Here is a 20,646-nt window from a genome sequence, read left to right as displayed (position 1 = left end):
GGGAGAGAATGGGAAACCACACTCAGTGTGTGAAGCTACATCATTTATACAGAATAATACAAAAACTGGAAAAAGGGAAGGTAAAGAAGGGAAAGAAGAAGAATGAAATTTAGAAAGCCAGATGACAACGAAGGAGAGGGTTCCAAGGTCAACTGGCTGCCCAGCCCCCCCTCCAGCCTCTAATCATAGCCCCACCCTGCACCTGCGTGGGACCACACACAGTCGTCTAGGAAACATCATAGCCCAAAGGCTGTGGGTCCAGTGAGGGCCTAATCCTGATTGGTCCAGCTGTTTCAGCTGATCACCTCAGTGTTACACTGTGGTCTGTCTGGGAATACAGTGGCCGTTGATATGGCGATGATACGGGCTGTGGCCTGTTGAGAAAAACACCGAACTGTGGCTGAGCCTTCTCCAGGGAGTGCCATTAGCCGACTACTAAAGCCAGATGTACCAAACACTAGATCGCAAACTGGTCAAATGTGGCCTTTTAGTTATGACTGGAGTAATTTCAAAATAGTAACCAAAGGGAAACGATTACCAGGAGGGGGCAGTAGCGACCACAGAGAGACAGTGGCTGCTGGATGCCCACCAACCGCAGACCTCGATGACCTCCCTGCTCAAGGCTCACAGTGCCTAGGTGACCACCCACTGTGCCCGGGCCGCTGATGTGTAACCGTGGCAACCTTCGCGAAGGTTGGGACAAAAGAGACCAAACTCAAATGAGCCAAAGCCAGTTGCTATGAAGGTCATGTGACTGTGACGTGCATATTACTGCCCCCTGGGACGTTCCTGACTGCACTGTACTCTTCACACACTGCTTCTGAAGAGCAGACCTTCTGAGGTGTCTATCCCCCCTTCTCACTTCGATTTCAATTGATCTCGGGCTAAATGCTGAGATTCCCCCGGGAATCCCCTCCCCCGGGAGCTGACACCCCACACCCTCCACCACTGAAACACAGCAGCCCAGGCTCCTGCTGGATGGATGGATGTTGACACTGGCACCAACTTCACTCATTATTATACTCTCAGAAGTTCCCTTTCCCCTTCAGGCAAAGGTCGCTTAGGTTTGAATCTCTGGGATCTCTGACAGGCTGGAGAACCTTCCCCTGTTTTAAGCAGAAGTGCCCTGTGATCCTGGGCATTGCTGCGTGTGAGGAAACGCCTCAGGGGTGGGCTGGCAGGGAGCAGGAAGGGGTCATGTCTCTGGTTTTCTCACTGTTGTACATCCATGACAGGCAGATGATGGATGCCAGTCTCCAGGCTAAATGTAGCAACCTGAACCCACATCACATAGCACTGAGACAAACACACATAGCAGCCAGCTACAGTAGTGACCGCAAAGCACACAGGAATGGGGTGGGGTGGGGGTGTGGTGGGGAAGTAGATGCACGTAGGGATTGACAGGTCCCAACTGGGAGTGTCAGAAATCCCCGGCTGATTTACAGTTTTAGAGGGGAAACACCCACCCCACCAGAATGCAGCCTTTATACCATAGTGGGCAGGGTTAACATGCTCTGCCAATCACGGATGAGGCCGCCGACCAGAGCTAATGTGCTCTGCCAATCATGTTAGTCAGCTCACTGGGGATAATGTGCTCTTCCAATCACGGATGAGCCAGCCCACTGGGGTTAATGTGCTCTGCCAATCATGGTTGAGCCAGTTGACTGGGGTTAATGTGCTCTGCCAATCACGGATGAGCCAGCTGACCGAAAATAATGTGCTATGCCAATCATGGATGAACCAGCCCGACGCCCATTAGATGCTTTTTTCATTCCTTTTGGGGGAGGTAGCCTGCATTTAGTGGTAAGGTTAGGCCATGCGGTGACTCTAGTGGCCAGGAAGATATTTGCAGTCTGTTTATTTTTATGTAGGTGTTCTGGCAAGATATGTGAGAAATAGTGAGGTCCAGAGATAGTCAGAAATAAAACAAAATAAAAATAAAAGGCCAGATTAAGGGCTGCCTCATTGGTAGGAGCACAGCACATATCCAGAGGACAAGTTTAAACTGACACCAACTTTTCCAGGGAGCATAATGGGACAGACATAGCTGCAGATAGACCTTCACAGCGGCGTGGCGTTTATGTAACAAGGGAAGATCAGGGTCGCCTGGCCGTGACCAGCTAGCATGGCGGCCTTCGTGATTTACACCCCAGCGGTGGGGAGGCCTCGCAGAGCAGCGTGCATCCTGCTCTTCATCACGGTTACGTAAAGGTCAGAATTTAAAATGGACATTCAGATGTGGACACTGCCTCCAGCTGAAGTTCAGGCCTAGAGGAACCAGACTGAGGTGAGGAACCTGAAAAGAAGCATAGCTGTGAAGGTCAAACACCTGCTGGGTTGCGCCGCTCCGTTTCTGAGTCAGCGGTGAGGGGTACTGGGCAGCTGGTGAGTGCGTAGAAATGACATGCAAGCAGCCGTGAACACGCTCAGCTCGTCCTGAAGCTGAAAGTGGCTACATGCAGACGTCAGCAAATGCAGCAAAGTGTGAGGATGGAAGCCCATAGCACCTGATCGCATCTGGAAGTCAGCTCTGAAATCCCTGTAGGCACCAAGAGAGAGCTTCTGAAACACGCTGAGTCTTCAACAGTCTGTTTTTCACTTTTAGAGGCTGATTTAATGTACACGCCTGTAAACCCTGCTCTCTGCTTGTATCTGCTGGTACATTTGGGGACACACACTGTTACCGAAATATTGGTTTAATGATAATATATGAAACAAGTAACAAGATGGATTAACCATAAAACACAAAAGAGAAGAGTCATGGAAATGCTAAGGCTAAACATAGCAGGGTCCACAAGAGGGCAGCATGGTGTGCTTCTGGCCCACGCCGCCATGGGAGGAGACCTCCGGCTCCCAGCAAAAGCAGGAAACACCCACTGATTAAGCCGTAGTGGGATTTAAACGGCTTGCAGGGCGCTGCTCAGACATCAGGCTCTGACAGTCAGTTCAAGTTGTCCTTTTAGATTCTGGTTAGAGTTGTTTTGGGCTCTGGTTAGAGTCTTTTTGGGCTCTGGTTAGTGATATTTTAGTCAGTTTAAGTTGAGGATTTGAGGGCCCCAGTTAAGTATTTGGTTGTCATTTTTTGCTTAGCAAGCTTATCCCTGACATTTGAGGGCAAAGGCTGTTACAGAGGAACTAATCTTTTCCTAAAATGATACAATTCTGTGGATTCAAGCAATTCATCCATCTTCCATTGATTCCACTTGTCCTATTCCAGACTGCGGGAGGCAGAGCCTATAGGGACCAAGCAGGGAACAAGCAAGGATGTGGCACCAACCCATCACAGGGCACCTACAGGCAATTCCAATTAATATCACCATGTGCTTAAAATGATGCTTACAGAAAGTTTGCTGTTCTTTCTTTCTCCCCCTTTATTTGCTTGCATTTTGCTTCTTTTAAACCATACCAGTGTACCTCTTTATCGACTTCCTGCTGTTCCCTTCTAAGAGCTCTTTGTCCGAGATCGAGGCTCATTCATTTTCCTGCCTCACTTCACCTATAAGTTACCCTTCCTTCACTGTGGGCTGCCCTATATGAGCGAGTCCCACAGGAGGAAAACAAGAGAGGCGCATGAATGATGAGCCTGTATATGTTCTGGAAAAAGCATCGCGCTGATTTTCATGCTAGAGAAGGGTATGTCTGTACTAGTACTAGGGTTTGCGGGGGGTTCATGGGAATGCAAACAGATAATCCGTCAGCACCCCGGTCCCGATAAGTGGCCCAGCTTGTGCTGCCCTCTACCCCAAAGACCAAAACCTTCCATAATGTGATTAATCGGGGTGGGGGGGATGTTCATCTTGATGGTTTGAGCAGGACATCCCGTTTTCCCAGCAGCGTTATTCCTTAGAGATTCCTGAAGGCTGTCATGAGGACAACTGCATAGCATCACCCTCGACATGCTGCTTAATCCTCCCGTTATTCTTTAATGAGTCGAGGTCACAATGTTATGCTCTCTGGGTTTTGTGGTTGTTTTTGGGGGGAAGTGCTTTTTTTATTCTAAATTTTTATGTAGACCAAGAAGTCGACAGCTGTGGAATCTGAGGCTGTGTCCAGCACAAAAGGCCAACCAGATGCCCTTCATGTTCCCAAAAGACTTGACTTGGACCAGAGAAGGGATTCAGCTTGGAATAAGCTGACTGTTACAATGGGGAAAGAGAGAATGATCCACGGAGCAGCCCCAAAGAAAAGTGGTTTATTAACAAATCAGAAAAATTAAGAACAAACTAAAGCGGTTACAACGTAATACACTTAGAAACAGAGAGAACTGGAAGCTAGCCTGAGAGACAACCAAAGCTACCAACGCAGAGAGACAACAACAAGGACAGACTAAAGAACAGATTGAGGCAATTAAATCGACACAAGGGCTAACAAGGAGCAGGTTTGGAACATAACCAAAAACAACCAACCAGCAAAGGCACAGGACACCAAGCAACAAGAGAACTAAATTACAAACAAGCACAGTTAGGGTAACACCAAGAAACCTAGGAAACATATACTAAGGGGTAACAACACTAGGGAAGACTAAGGACATAGGTCTAAGCAGGACAAAATTAAGCGCAAGCAGGATAAATCTAAAACAAGGGCAAAAAGATGTGCAAAGGAAAACATCAATTTAAATAACAGGGGAGGCTGGCTTCTGGCAAGGCCTGAACTCATAACTGGAGGAGTTCAGCTTCTAAGTCACATGCTCAACCCACTGAGCTACACAGCAGCCCAGGGAGCTGGGCAACACATTAGGGGCTGAAGGGCTACAAGACAGAGAGGGGGGAAGCAGGACAACCAGTGACACCTGCTGGTCAAAAGGGGTAAGATACAAAGGACAGGGTCAGACAGGCACCAAATACCATACTTTTTGTACTTTCTCTTTTCCATTGACTTCTGGTTGAGTACCAGTAACCAAAAGTTCCAGTGCGAAAAGTGCCAAACCAGCTCGGGTACTTTTTTGGTACTTTGGGTTGGGACTTGAAATGCTTTCTTTGTCGACTGGTTACCTCAAATAGGCTACCTCAAAATGCAATACAAAGGCCATGTTGAAAATAGTTGTGAACTCAGAAAACAATAATAAACAAAGCAAAAAAAAAAGAATTGCGGTCTGGTCAAAAGAACAGTTGAAACAAAAAGATCAGGATGGTATGACAAGAAATTAAAAAAGTATTTTGTTTAATATACTAGGACAACATGCATATAGTGCGTTGTCGTAGCAATGTGATTTCGTTGTAAAAATAGCAATGTGATTTTGTTGTAAAAAATATTGGGGTATTTATAAAGCAAAAGAAATTTCTCACAAAGTCATCTAGGAGTGATTTAATCAGCAAGGATGAAAATGATTATGATCGTCACAGATAACACATGCAGCGCTCGTGCAAAAGCAGCAGAGGCAAACTTTAAACTGCTTTTTAAACATATAGTAGATCTTCTATAAAAGGAATTATAATTGAAATTGCAAAGCTAGCTAAGGTTCTTTTTCTATGACAGAGTAAAAATGTTTTACCAAAACTTTAACATCCTGTGCTATAATGTCCCTACAGAACTGAAAGTAAAAAAAGCCTGATCTTTAATCTAGCTGACTAGTGATGTAAGGATTCCATGTGCATAACATGTGACGTTGGTATTAATATCACACATCGTCCAGCCCTATAATACAGCTATTTTTCAAATTCAGAACAATATACCCCGCCTTGCGCTGTGATGTCATTCAGCACCACTACCAGTTTTTATGCCAGTGGAAAAAACCAACACCTTGAAGTACTGTACTTTCTCAGAGTACCAAAAGTACAGTATCTGGTGCAGTGGAAGAGCGCTCACTGCATGATTCTACCACTCAGCTCATGCAATGCACATGTTTTTAAATGTCTACAAAGGCTTATGGGATAGATATACTTCTCGACAAGAAAACAGGGATTACAAAGCCGGAGGACAGACTCTCCGTGGTCATTTGAGCAGAGAATATTCTACCCTTTTATTTTCAGAGGCTGGAACACTGCAAGCAGTGGCCAGAGCCTGAATCTTCTCAGATGAGGAGCTGCATAGAGGCGATGGGCAATTTTCTGTCATCTGCCACACTGTAACTACTGAGGTCTCTGTACAGCCCGTGGTGAAGTGATGGCCACCCAGAAACAGGAATGAGGTCAGGATACAGAGGGGGTTTGGGAGAGGAATGTGCTCTTGGAAAACCAGAGCCATCCACAGCTGTATGCCGGTCAGGGCTGACAGGAAGCCCCAGAGGAGCTCTATGTCCATGACTTTTCCTCCAGCCTGGGAAAAACACTCTTTTCCCTGAGAAACATTCTCTGTTTGTCCCCTCCATCACAGAGCACTCCCCCCTCCATCAGAAGGGTCCCAGACCCGAATTGTCAGCTTCACAGTGCACTTCCAGGTAAAATGTGCTCTCATTGGTTCAGCAGAGTCATGTGACAAACACAGTGCTGCAGTTCCCCAATGACTGTAAGGAGTGGGTTTAATCCAGACCTATAAAGTACAGTGTATAGAGGCTATATGGCATAGAAACATACCCAGAATTTCGACCAAGCTGTTTCTTCAGAGATAAACATATTTGCAGGTTAGGAGGTTCATTGGAAAAATAGTATTGCTGTTGTGGTTCTGTCATTTTGTACCACAACCTTCAGGTGCAGCACTTTGGAGGTGAACAGGGGTCCGGAAGGGTCTCTCGGACATCCTCCTGCAGCCAGGCTGTTTGTGGCAGCACCAGCATCCCCCCACAGAGCCCGAGAACCTCTCAGCCTCCCTTTGAGCTAATTAACGCTTTAGCTAATTAACGTGCTGTGTCCGGTGCTGCACCTTCTGCCTGTGTGTTATACTCCCACTGCAGAAGCAGCAGAACCCAGCAGCGGCGCACTGGGGGGCCAGACCACAGCATTCATCACCCTGCACCCCCCCACCTGCATACAAGGGAGCTGAACACGCCAGTAACCAAGCACCTCACTAATGTATTTGGGATGATTCTGGATCAGCCAGACAACTTTAGATCCTTTGTGTGTGTGTGTGTGTGTGGGGGGGGGGGGGGGTCCCAAAAGCTGTGAAAGGCTCACCCACCGCTCAGAATTCTCTGTTGTATCAATGATACTTTCACTATCTGCAGCCCCAAAGGTGTTTTTCTCCAGTAGGACACAAACACCCAAGATGTGGCACATTGGGGATCCAGATAGACAGCTGAGGCCATATATTACAGGCATTAAAAATTTAAGAGGCCTATTTCCATGTTCTGTATTTTCTGGGCCAATTTATACATACTAAATAGTTGTAAATACTGATTTCTTTCAATAAGACAGGGCTGATTTTGTGTAATATGCAAATGAAAACCCAGCAATGAGCTTTTACTGACAAAACATGCAAAATCAGAATCGAGGTTATACAGGTAAACTCTGTGGAATCAGGGATGACCCTGAGAAAAAGAGCGTTGTGTGAAATAGGGAGAATGGGTGCGTGTGGAGTAGGGAGGGAGGATGTGTGTGCAGTAGAAAAAGAGAGTGTTTGTGGAGTATAGAGAGAGAGTGTATGTGGAGTATAGAGAGGGTGTTTGTAGAGTAGAAAGTGTATGTTTGCGTGTTTGTGTGTGGAGTAGAGAGAGGGTGTTTGTGGAGTATAAATAGAGAGGATGTGTGGAGTAGAGAGAGAGGGTATGTGTGGAGTAGAGATGGAGAAGATGTGTGGAGTAGAGAGAGAGAGGATGTGTGGAGAATAGAGTGAGAGTGTGTGTGTGGAATAGAGAGAAAGTGTGTGTGTGGAATAGAGAGAGAGGGTGTGTGTGGAGTATAGAGAGGGTATGTGTGGAGTAGAGAGAGTGTGTGTGAAATTAGAGAGAGAGGGTGTGTGTGGAGGAAAGAGAGGGTGTGTGTGTGTGTGTGGAGTATAGAGAAATGGTGTGTGTTGAGTATAAAGAGAGTGTGCGTGTGGAGTAGAGTGAGAGGGTGTGTGTGGAGTAGAGAGAGAGGGTGTGTGTGGCGTATAGAGAAGGGTGTGTATGGAGTAGAGAGAGAGGGTGTGTATGACACATTAATAAAGGTACACAAAACCATGGATTAATGCAGTGTGACTGACTACCGCATTAGTGTCTGTAACAAGTAACACAGGGAAGCACTTCAGTAATGAGAAGCTACAGACCTGGGCTAAGATAACATTGGAGGCCAGCAGGGGTGTGAGTAGGTAACAGATCCAAAGGGAGCACATTAAGGGTGGGGCTCACCTCACAGGACACCCCTGAGATAGGTATTTGTGGGACAGGCCAGCCTATTATCACCTGAACAGTGATGGCAGGGCAGTGACAATAGGCCCATTGTGAGGCATGAGCCCCCTGTCTCCACTCACAGGGTGTAATTTATGGTTTCCACAGGAGCAGCGAGCAGGGAATGATTAGACCGCATTTCACTAAATGCTCAATGCCGTCATGACGTGACCTGGGGAACTGGGACCATCCCTCTGTTTTGAGGATGCAGTTACTGGTTAACTGCTCCCACACAGTGATAACTCCTGCCCACCGGCTCTGCCTCTGGGAGAGATGGATTCAAATACCCCAGAGCATCATTGGAACTTTTATCTTGCGAGACAAACATCAATAACAATTCTGTTTGTTTCAGGGTAGCATCCAACACCAACTTTTTAAATATCCCACATCAGGGAGGACAGGGAGGAAATCACCTTAACAGCTAAATGTCTTCATAACAGCAAATTACCCCTGAATAGTGGAAGCCTCATTCTGTACAATAAGTTAGTTAGCAATAGCGAAGTTGCATGGGATCAGTCAAAGTCAGGGACTAGCCTACATTTGTAAACCATTCAAAGCTAATGGTCTTTACAGCTATGCCATTTGCAAGAGCAGCCATCTCCCCCTTACCATGAATCATATCAGGTAACTCTGCTAAGAGATGGCATTCTTCTAACCATCCATCCTTTTTTTATTCCTTGCAGACTTGCAGCAAGTGAGCATCACAAGGCACAGAGACTACCGATAATTAAGAGAGGTCATCCTGCCTGAATAACATGCCTGTAGACCTCAGGAGACACAAACACAAGACGAACACAGAACAGCCACACAGAGCTGGGTTGAGATGAAAACTCACAATCCTGAAGGTACCACCTGATCAATCTGTCAATCAGACCCCAGCGTCGGGCTTGACTGAGCAGTTAGGGTAGCATGACCTGTGCCTGTGCCATCTCTCTCTCTTTCTCAGTTTAGAAGTTTTCTGATGCCGTCTTCTATTTAATTGTGTCTTGCCTGAGTTGACAGTAAAAATCTTGAGGAACAGATCAAGTTTGGCAGAATTAGCTGAGGAATCAACATACAACTCCAGTGCACCGTGCCAATGTAGAGAAACATAGAAACTGGTGATCTGGGAACTATGAGCCACTTCCCTTCCCAATGGGTAGTGATGGTCTATGGACTTGTAGGAGCCGGTGACACGATGACCTCATACGCCATTGATGGCTGCCCACAGATAATAAGAGGCTTGACGTCTTGTGTGGGACCTTGGGTGCTCAGTCGCCATGCCAACCTGAACAGAGCAGCTCCAACCGGATGATTACTAAGCAATCCACTGCCCACACTAATGTGCATTAAATGTCCATGACAGCTTCCCTTCTTTAGCCCTGCCTACCTTTGTCCATATGACTTCCTGACTCTTGACCTTAGCCAATTATAAGGTCAGTTACTAAACAGCACAATAAATCCTATGCTGGAATTTAATTACAGGTTCTGTGTCTTCAGCAATGACATTTCTGTGGTCTTGGGTAACAGTAATCTGATAATGGATTAAACTGTTTAAACAAGCTCAAACAATCTCACAGTTAACCGGAAAGACTCACTCACAGCTCTGTGTAGTATGGTACGTTGATATGTTTTCAAACAGGATTTTATTCTAGCATCATAATGTGAGACTGGTGATCTTTCTCGATGGCTGGTGATGTCATCATACAGCAGGATTTAGTCAGAGGGAATCTCTGCTAAGCCCTGGTTACCAGGTTTAAGATGAAACATTAGTGCTTGTCCTCAGCGTTCTGGAGATTTTTCTGACATTTAGTAAGTTTTCTACAGATACTCACAGTAAAGTCTTTGCTGCAGTATAAACCCTGAATGTTATAAGACTACGAAGACAGTGAAAACAGCATCCATCTCTGGTTTGACTTCCATACTTATGTAATTTCATAGTTCAGTAATTTATGCCCTGGCTCTTACTTCCCTGCTGTCATGAATATGTACATTTATGTGCATCTGAGAATGAGGGTGAGCACAAGCTACAGCTTACGTACATGTGTGTAATCAACAGACACCTGAGAAATCATTTTGCAGCATCCATAGTTTTGTGTTTTTGTGGAATTGGGAACTGAAATACATAATTACCGCTTTCAATTACAAGCTCACGTCTGCCTCTTACAGGGAGCCCACCAATTTAATAAATCATTCTCTGCAGCCTGTAACTTTTAATTTTAATAAATAAAACAATACTATTCATTCATAACAGTGTCATTACTGATTCAGTTGGAAGATACCTTATCAAGAAGTATTTACGTTCCTGCATCTTCATCTGCAGATATATGGCAGCTTGGCTGTCCAGTACAAAATTACAAGTTTCCACACTGACCCCAGTCATTAAGGGAAGTCACATTCACTGTTGTAACCAAAATGACACCTTACAGAAGCCCTTTGTGATAACTTGCATTTAAACCTGCAGAAATTCCAGCGGCAAAGACGGAGAGTAAGGCTACGTCTGCACTGCAACAAAAACAATTTCCATCCACACAGGCGTTTTCACATCGTTTACAAAAATACATGCACACTGAGCGAGAACATTTATGATGTTTATATCAGCCCATGCGCATATGGACACAGTGACCAGTAAATGACTTTCTTTTTGTGCAAATATGCAGCAGTCACAGTGTGTGACACACTATGGTAAGGAACAGGGAAAGCGCCGTCGAAAGCAGCTCCTCTATATCCGCCATGATGTAATGCAGTTTACTTCTGTGTAGGGTGACCAGGTGACCGATCAGAGAGTGGAACTAGTAGTTCCTGCTAGGAAGGGCGACATGATGAGTATGGACCAATTAGGGCACAATTAGAGTCTGACCTTCAAAGGCCTCTGTTTTCACTCATCCAGATTGTAACTCTAAAACAGAGATTTCAGAAGAGATCAAATGAGAGCATCTACAAAAGTTTTTGGGTGCTGAAAAATCTGGGGTAGTGTGGAAAAGAGGCGAAACTGGAGACCCAGTCACCATGAACTTGAATTATCCAATCAGCATCAACTCCATGACACTATCGCATCAGCATCAACTCTGTCATACTATTCAATCAGCATCAAATCTATGACACTATCGCATCAGCATCAACTCTGTCATACTATTCAATCAGCATCAACTCTATGACACTATCCCATCAGCATCAACTCTGTCATACTATTCAATCAGCATCAACTCTATGACACTATTCCATCAGCATCAACTCTGTCATACTATTCAATTAGCATAAACTCCATAACACTATCCAATCACCATAAACTCAGTAACACTATCAAATCACTATGATTCAATGACGTTATCCAATCATCTCCCTGTCCATGACCCTGTCCAGTCACAATGAATTCCGTCACACTATCCAATCAGCATCACCTCCATGACACTCTCCGATATAAACATCAGCTCAGTCACCACCACGAAGCACATAAACAGAAAGTCCAGGCAGCAGCTAATAGCTTTGATTCCACGCCCAGCAGTGAGGTCAAACTGGGACCCCGCACCTCTCCCTGTGGGGGCTTGTGCTCACCTGTGGTGGAGTGCAGACTCTCCAGGCTCCAGTATCGAGACAGCACCCCCTGGAGACTGCCCCAGAGCCCCCCATCCAGGCCCCCCACTCCGGGGCTGCCGTCTGAGTCCGAGCCCGGTGAGAGCCCCGTGCTGCCGCTGCCGCGTCCCCCCCAGGGTAACGGGGGGGCCACCTCCCTGCTGCGCTGTGTCCGCATGGAGACCTGGCCGGCTGGCTACTCCTCCGTGTGCTGCACAAGTTGTTGGGCCAGGGAGCGCTCTGTCTCTCCACCAGCCGCAACAGCCTCCCTCTCTCCCTCTCTCTCTCCCTCCCTCCTTCCCTCCCTCGCTCTCCCTCCCTCTTGCTCCTCCTCTCTCCGTCCCTCATTCCCTCTCCCATTCTCTCTGCCTCCCTCTCCCTCTCCCTCTGAAATTGGGTGGGGGGGGGGGGTGCGCTAAGAGAGGGGATTCAGCAGTGCCTCAGCAGCCATGTAGATTCTCCACAGAGCCAAACCCCCCCCTTCCATAGCTGCTGGCTCTGAGTGCTCAAAGTGGCACCATTATTCATTTGTTTACTTTTGCTTTAAAGGTCTTATTTTCTGCAGAAACCTGCACATGGGTCACCATGCCCCCGGTGGTGCCCCTGGTGGTGCCCCCTGCGACCCTGGGACCCTCCTCGGGATCTCACTGCTGACTGCGCCTCCGCCATACAGATGCACCTCCGGTTGAGAGCATCGCCCCCTGAGACCCATCTCCAGCTCCACACGAAACATACGCAAACACAGAATGTCTGTCAAGCTGGATTCAGTGTGGATCAGCCGGAACGCGAAAGGGGATTCATATTTAGCATAAATAATCATAAGCTTATCCATAAAGCCATCCAGTTCTGCTTTAAGTGTACTGAGTCACAGGCACTGTAAGCAAGCGCTTTTGGTCCTGGTTCTATATAACACAACCAGAAAAACCCCATCTCATTTTGTACCTGGACGTATACCAAAGACAAGAGACGGCGGATTTCACCAGAAACAGGTCAGTTACCTGAAGATCCTGGTCCAGCAGTTTTTACTATCTGCTGTGCAACGGTACAATGCAGCCGTCACTGGTACTGACTGCCCCCTGCCTTCCTGTGTGTTCATTACAATTCAGACTATTAAACCTTAATAAAACAGCAAAAGTTTGGGAAAGTACCAAAAGGAGGATGGATTTTAGGGCCCCATGATGTTAATTACTCTCCCAGTATTGATTAGGTCTGGGTTGAGGGCATAAGAGGAGCAATGAGTTTTCAAGCTTTACCAAGAACATCAGGGTCATTGCATTAACAAATGCAAATTACCACCAGGGCCTCTGCTATCTGAAGGGGAAAATACGTACCTTCATTCCCCCTTTTTAATGCTTATAAATGCAGTTTCTTTACAGGGTTAGTCACTGTTTCTGGCCATACTTGCAATTTGTCACAAATAATCAATCTCAGATGCCTGGAGGACACTGAGAAGCATCTGAGTGCAGCTGGTGAGGGAGAATGCTGTTTAATGAGAGACCTTCTGTTTGCTCAGTGCGGCAGAGAAGACACCAGGCCTAAGTAAACAAAACGGAAAGAAGGAGCCTCCATAAACACCCAGAGATGCTCCTCTTGACAGATGAAGAACCACCACGATCACAATCCCTTCCTTCCATGTCACTGACCTGCTCTTCAATTGCCTGCATTATAATTACTTCAATAAATTGTGCCCTCTGCTGGAGACACACATTAAACACATAAAACCAAGGTATGAAAAGGGGATACTGTATGAGCCACTGTCACTGGATGGAAATTTCTTCACTAGAGGTGCTCATGTGTTTCAGTCAACTTTCTGTATACTGTACACTGACAGGAAGTGTCAACTACTTCTGCATGACAACCAGTATTCTCTCTGGCTGTTCAGTAAACAAGATCCAGAAAGGCTAGTCATGGACAGCAGGACAAAGAGTGGGTGGAGACTCACCGTGGTAGGAGGGGCATCGGTGCCAGCCCAGGCAGTCCAGACCAGTGGGGATGCTCTGAGAGAGACTCTGGTCTTTGATTGGCAGGGTTGAGAAGGTCTCCATGGCAGTGAGGGAGAACCGGGCACAGTCCTGCAGAAAATGTCAGCATGGTCTAACACTGACAAACTGCAGAATCAAAGGGGAACAGAGCAGGGGGCCAGGAGGGGATATTACTGCTTGAAGATACAGAACCTGAAGGTTATTATTGAAGCCCAAAGAGGAGCCTTCGGCTATTTCTGTAAACTTTAAGAACTTAACCTCCATTTTTCCAGTAAAACATTTGCAAAGATGAAGTCTCAGAATAAATTCTTAGGATAAACATCAAAATAATACTCAGGTTCCTTCCTGGAATATGACAGAACCTTCAAGGAAGTTTTATGGATAGAAAAGCTTTCGCCGTATTTGAGCAAGGAAGCATGAAAAGAGGGCAGCAAAGAACCAGGGAAGAAGAACAGCACCAGCATGGAGAGAACAAGTGGAGAGGAGAACAAGATCAGCTCTGAGGAGTGAGAGTCAGCAGGTGGAGTACAGGAGGAGGCAGAACCCCCCCGCCGCACCGCCTTACTTTCTGCAGCTCCTCTGGCAGATTGAAGCCCTGTGCTTCCCGGCCCAGCATCCTCTTCATATCCTCGATCCACAGGTCATCTGAGCAACTCCGCTGCTGCGTGACCCCCCAGCGCATGGCCCTGGGCCCGGGGGCCCCTTGTAGGCCTCCCCAGTCGGAGAGGGGTCTGGGCTTGTGCGCACGTCTCCTCATTCTCCGGACGGTAGCTGACTCCTGCAACTGGCTGGCTGGCTTAGTATCATCAGCAAAGTTCTTTGATAGTAAATGAAACACATGAGTGTATCTGTCAAATATGTCATTATAAACACGGAATATACTCCTTTTTTTCAAATAATCAAGGTCACTGGGAAATGAACCGGGGACATCTGAAGTGTGTAAAAATGTCCAATGTTTGGGGTGCACCAAAGAACCTTCCAGAATGTGTTTGTGCAGATTAAGGCATTAACATCAACGTTTTAGGTAGCCTGAAGTTCAGAATGAGGATTTCTAGAAGAATCACTAGATGGCGATACCAACACACATCTCTTTATTGTAGCAGACTATTAAAAGCAGTATCCAGAAATGCAAACAAATCCCAGAATAGGCTCACTAAATCGCACAATGACAGCATTCCCCTTCATTAAGAAGAAGAAGTGTCATATATAAAGAGGGGTTTATTTTTCCAGTGAGGCACCTGCTACATCTCTACCAGCATGCAATTCGGCATGAAATGAATCCAAGCTGTGGTTTAAGTTGTCCCTGCACTGCAACTATAACTCTGAAAAGGCTAATTATTAAATATTGAAAAGTGTTTATCAATAAGTCCCAGAAGCCATTTTATCATACCTCAAACTCATTTACAGACGAGGATGTGGTCAAGACGACCTGTGGCAGACTGTCCACATGTTGGCCGTCTGTGTCCAGAAGATTCACGGGCATCAACGGGGACAATCTGGGCTTGAGGGTCTTCGGCTTTTCGGGGGGATCAGAGACCCGCTCTGTGCTGACAGATTGTCCCAGCAAGATGTGCGATAAGGTGCTGGCATGTGGGGAGGGGAACCGGAAGCTTCTACGGTGGCTGCCGAACCTGGGGCTGTGCGGCTTGGGGCTGGTCGGTCTCGAAGGGCTGTCCATGCTGTCGACGGAACCGACAGACCGGGCCCGTGTAGGGGTGCCCTGGATGGTGAGGGTGGTGTGGGGGGGTGTCATATGAAGAAGGGGGCTGGAGTCCTCGCCAGCCATGTTATCGAGGTTGCGTGAAGACAGCTGGCAGGGATCCGGGCATGGAATGGTAAGGCTGTTAGACTGCATTGGACTCCTCTCCCATGGCTTGGCATTCTTTGGGGAAGTACCTGAGAGTTCACGTGCCATTCCCTTCTTGGTCAGTGGGTCGGTATGGCATGTGGTCCTCTGGCTGGCAGAGCAAGGGTTCAGATCCGTGTTGTTCACTGAGGATGACTTGATGGTGTTGGTATCAGACACTGACATGGTCCGATTCGGGACTTCCTTCACTGGTTTTAATTTCCTGCCAGACCGCTTGGACCTTGAGGCCGCACCGTCCAGCTTCGGAAACTGTCCCTCATGCTCCTTGTCCGGGGAGCGGGATTCAAAGAAAGAAGAGAGCGACTTATGGGCCTGTGCCAATTTCAGGCGCAGACTGAGGCTGTCTGAGCTCTTGCTCCTTTTGCAGCTGGCACCCTCTGACCTGTTGGGCTGTTTCCCTTGCTGCAAATCCCCTAACTCAGGAGTGCAGGCAGCATCAGCATCTCCATTTCCGGCATCACTTGTTAACGAGAAGATGCCCAAATCCTCCTTATCCAGTCGACCTCCTGGCATAGCTCTCTGGGCAGCCTGATTGAAGGGCTGGTCCTTGTGGAAGACGTCATCATCCAGGTTCTCTTCCTGTCCCTCAAAATTGCTCAGCTCCTCACTGCTGTTGGACAAGGTGGACCTTGATTTGTCCCCTTGTCCATCCTCCACACTGTCCTCTCCTGCCTCTCTATCTGGAGAGGCTGAGGGAAAGCTCCCTGACTTGCTACCTCTGCTATCCCGGCTTAAGTTTTTACCCCTTCTGAATGAGGGCATCTTGGAGAACACAGAGAACTTAGAGCCCTTCCCACTAAATTTACCCTTTGTTGCTTTGCCCCTTACTGCCTTATGGAGGCTGGTGTTGCTACCTAGGTAAGAATAGGCATTGTCATCCATTTCTTCTTTGTCATAGCTGGTGGAGTCACCAGCTATGGTGGGGCTCAGACACTGCCCGTATGCTAACTCACCATTAGGTGTCATGACTCCATAGCTGTCTGGTGAAGGAGTGCTGGAACCGAACAGAGCTTCTGAATCCGTGCTGGATGAGTCCTCCCTCATGGTCTTGGAGTGACCGACTTGGTCCTCCACAGCAGAACCTGCGCTGATCATCTCCTCGTCTCGTCCATGTTCTACATCTTCAGCTATGGAGGAGTTATCTTGACACTGATCTGATTCAAAAATGGGCTCAAGATTGACTGAGAGAAGATTTAAACAGGCATCTTGGATTTGGTATTGCACCGTTTCAATTGTCGGCACTTTCTGAGGGCTAATAGGAATTAACGCCAGACAGTCCTCAGAAACTGCTGTTGTATTGTGCTTTTCTACTTCTTGTGAAAAAGAATAAATATGGCTTATACTATCGCCTACTGGCTCAGGGCCATCATCTGCAGAGCTCTCTGGACCCTCTTCTGCTGGTCCAAAATAGGAATTCTGCACATTTAGCTCCTCCGCACCATCCCCACGGTGGGTGTCTAAGGGGAATGTGGGGCTGTGGGAAGTGCAACTTTGACCTGAAGTACTGTCCTTGCTCTTTAGCACCCCCTGCTGGTGATACCTCTCCAGCTTCTCCTGTTCAGACAATTCGATGTCATACCGAATCCCCTCAGGATCATTATAGAAAGGCCTTAACTCCTTACCATTCCAGTATGGCTGACCATCCAGTGTAGTAAATGTGTCCACATCAGGGATATTAAACGGAGAACTGACTTCCTTATTTGGAAATGGCTGTGAGGGATTGGGGCTGATGGTTAATGATGCATTTGGAGAATGGACATCACTGTCACCTGAGGTGTGACAGCCCAACTGGTCTTCGACGTACGATTGCTCCTTAGCCAGAACACTGTCTGCTAATCCATCAGTAGGACACAGTCCTGAAGATGCCTTCAGGGTGTTGTTGGTTTCATGGGGCTTGATGGGCGTCTTATGATGGTGCTGTCCAGGAAGACCATTTAGCCTAATGTGTTCAAGAGGAGCATGTAGGTGTAATGCGGCAATTTCTGCCCTTCTCACTGGGAAAACTTTAGGGTGTGAGGTGATCTCTCCCCAGTGACAATCTGAGTTAATAAGACTGCTGGACTCTTTAAAGTGTTGATGTTTCACTGTCTCGGTGAGCACTGTGTCTGCTTCACTGTTCCATCCGGAATCACATGGAACAGCTTGTGGAACATGTGCCTGAAGGTCATCTGTGATCTTACCAAAAGTCTCTGTGGAGGTACATGGGGATAATTCCCTATGACATGTTAGACTGGGAAGTCCAGCATCATCTGAATGTTTCTTGGTGACACTCTGTGTATCACGTACATTCTTCTTTTGTACAATGCAAGCACTGAAAAAATCGTTTTCTTCTTTGGAGATAAAGGGGGTTGATTCTGACCTCTCCTTTCCTAATGTCAGCACAGAGGAATATTCTGGAACATTGCTGTCAGGAGATAGGTTCTCACTATAGCTGCTGATGAGGGGGCCTCTCAACACCTCGGTGCTGGATTGTCCGCAGAGATTGGAGCCAAGCTGTGCCTCTGTGAACCTTCCCAGCTCCCCCCCAGAAACACTATCATCTGATAGGAGCTCCTGTCCAGAACCCTGGCTAAGAGAACGTGGAGTTTGCAGCCCGTAGAAGGTTTGCTCTGAGCCACAGGATTCTGGGAGTTGCGGGCATAGAATCTGCGAGAGTGAGGCTGAACAAGCCTGCTCTGAGATACAAACTCTCTTATGCACGTCAGCAGAGTCAGGTTCGAGTCTCGCTATGCGCAAAACTGCAGGGCATATCTGTCCGCAGACTGAATGTGTGTCGGGTTCTGCGCTAGCATCTGCACCAAATAGCCAGTCCGCTGTGTGTTTGTGCTGTGAGTCTATGTCATGTCCACGCTGCGTTCCTGCAGCCTGTGCTGTGCATGCATTTCCTGTGCCGCGTCCCCTGGGACACCTTTCAACATGCTGTCCCTGAGACCTGTCCCCTCCGTCCCCTGATCTGCTGTCCCCCGGCTGAACGTCCTCCACCCCCTGGGCCTCAAGGAAACAGGCTTTGCTGTCCGGGCTGAGCTTGGATATAGTGTCTCTGTGCAAAGAGTTAAAACGGCAGCTGCGTTCTGAGGTTTCTGGATTCTGCTGCATCCATCTGGCAGGTTCTGGTCCCAGGTATGTGCTCTCTGAAAGCTCAAGGATCTTGCCGGTGTCCTCACTGGCCTCCTGGCCCTGCAGAAACAAGAACAAACGACAAAAAAATGAAGAAAACGAGATGTGCTAAAACGGGAGATTCCAGACCCGGGTAACACTGAATATGATCCCTTCTGGTCCTCATTCTGGTCCTCATACTGATACGGCTGATTTCCGGTGTTTAATGAAGTTTAAAATCTGCTGAAGGCAGCTGGTGACTTGAGGACTCTCCTGAAAGAGCTTTTAACTTGCTCCGTAGCTGCATATGCCAGTGCACAGTGAGGGCAGAAGATTCATTAATGAGGTGCGTGTAAATGCATTAACTGTGCTGGAATGTTAATTGCACCATTAATTATAGTGGAATGACATGTTTTTGACAGGAAATGTGACTTTCCTACAAGTTCCCGCCCATTACCCGTCGCCACAGGGCCAATTTTGTTTCACGATCGCACGCCTTTCTGTGCTTGATGACTCCTTCGCTTTTGTGACTCTCCAGCTCTCCAGCTGTCTGGTGGCCAGCGTTTCACAAACACCCGGGGGGGGGGGTTACAGGAATGTACAGGTGGTGAAATACAGCGTGGGGCCAGAGCTTCTACTTCCTGCTCAGTCAGATCTCCATATAGAGCGAGGGCAGAACCCTGGCTCAAACCCTGACACTGACCCTGACCCTGACCCTAACCCTAACACTAATATCAACACCTATCACCTGTGAACTCCTACACCTGCATGTTTCACTTTAAATTCAGCCACTTTTTAATGTTTTTAGGGGAAGGGTTAGACTTAAAATTTATGTTAGGGTAAACAGGGTTAGGGTTAGGGTAAACAGGCATGAGGACAGAGGAACGCGTACGGATGAACATGAGTGAAACAGCTCCACCTGGACCTCAGCAGTAATACAAAAGGGAAATTAAAAAAGATTCATCTCTTTTAAGCAGTCTTTCTCTGAGCCTCCCTCTGCATCTCAGAAAGACACCTGGCTGTGAAGCAATGTGTTTCATTTCAGTCAACAGACAGAGAGACAGACACAAACAGAGAGACACCGATAGACACAGACAGACAGATACGGACAGACAGACACAGATCGACTGAAAGACAGACACAAACAGAGAGAGAGACAGTCACTGTTAGACATAGACTGACAGAAAGATACAGACAGACAGAAAGATGGACAGACAGACAGATGGACAGACAGACAGAGCACATGTGGAAGGTGCCGGAGAGGCTGCTGGCTCTGGAGTCACTCAGGGTTTGTTTCTAAGCTCATCCTCCTCCTCTTCGCTCCCCAACCCCCCCCCCCCCCCCCCCCCATGTGGGCTGTAAGCACAGCAGAGCACAACTGCAACCACATGCAAATAGAGGCACATGCAAAGTGGGCCGGCGCCGCTGAAGCCAGGCCAAGCCGCGACCCACACGGTCCGTGGGTGGGGGGGCTGAACAAAGCCAGGTGCTGTTGCTGAGTAAATCCAGCAGAGCTGTAAGATGCCATCTCCTCTGCCCCAGGGACCGGCCGCACGGTGGCCTCTTATCACACACCAAGCCAGACGCTGCACACACAGCAGTATTCTGGGATATGCTGTCTGCTACTCGCCCGTGGTAGGTGGATTTGCTGAGCCACCATGATGCCATTTTACAATAAAAAATATGACCTTCTGAGGACAGATCTCCCTTGATTCTATATCCAGGCAATGGTGGTGGATGCCAGTGATAAACTTTCAAAAAAGGATCCGTCTCAGTCGGAGGAGCAGCTGAAAGACAGCAGGCAAGAAGCGAGCGGCAAAGGAAAGGAGGCTGCTGGGGAGCGAGAGGTCAGAGACCCAGAGACCGGGATGCTCCGGAAAGATCTACGTGCTGAACTACAAAAATTA

General features: G+C 47.6%; 1 protein-coding gene and 1 long non-coding RNA gene across 7 annotated transcripts in view; one reads left to right on the top strand and one right to left on the bottom strand.

The window, feature by feature from the left end:
- The window catches only part of LOC111840743 (rho guanine nucleotide exchange factor 4-like), a 52,376-nt gene that overhangs the window by 11,840 nt on the left and 19,890 nt on the right, over positions 1–20,646 (bottom strand). For 5 of the 6 annotated variants that reach the window (XM_023805903.2, XM_023805907.2, XM_023805906.2 and 2 more), the window contains 3 exons: positions 15,167–18,820; positions 14,342–14,593; positions 13,737–13,866 (listed from right to left, as the gene is read on the bottom strand). In XM_023805903.2, coding sequence (XP_023661671.2) covers positions 13,737–13,866; positions 14,342–14,593; positions 15,167–18,820 — 4,036 coding nt within the window. Of the gene's footprint in view, positions 1–11,776; positions 12,239–13,736; positions 13,867–14,341; positions 14,594–15,166; positions 18,821–20,646 lie in introns of those variants that run through there. The other variant, XM_023805908.2, reaches the window with a different exon arrangement.
- LOC140592060 (uncharacterized) lies at positions 1,902–10,689 on the top strand. Its single transcript, XR_011992302.1, has 3 exons — positions 1,902–2,287; positions 6,313–6,376; positions 8,926–10,689. It is a non-coding gene; the product is annotated as an uncharacterized lncRNA (long non-coding RNA).

The sequence above is a fragment of the Paramormyrops kingsleyae genome, chromosome 1 (genome assembly GCF_048594095.1).
Source record: "Paramormyrops kingsleyae isolate MSU_618 chromosome 1, PKINGS_0.4, whole genome shotgun sequence".
Classification (NCBI taxonomy): Eukaryota; Metazoa; Chordata; class Actinopteri; order Osteoglossiformes; family Mormyridae; genus Paramormyrops; species Paramormyrops kingsleyae.
This window is presented reverse-complemented; position numbering and strand designations above follow the sequence as displayed.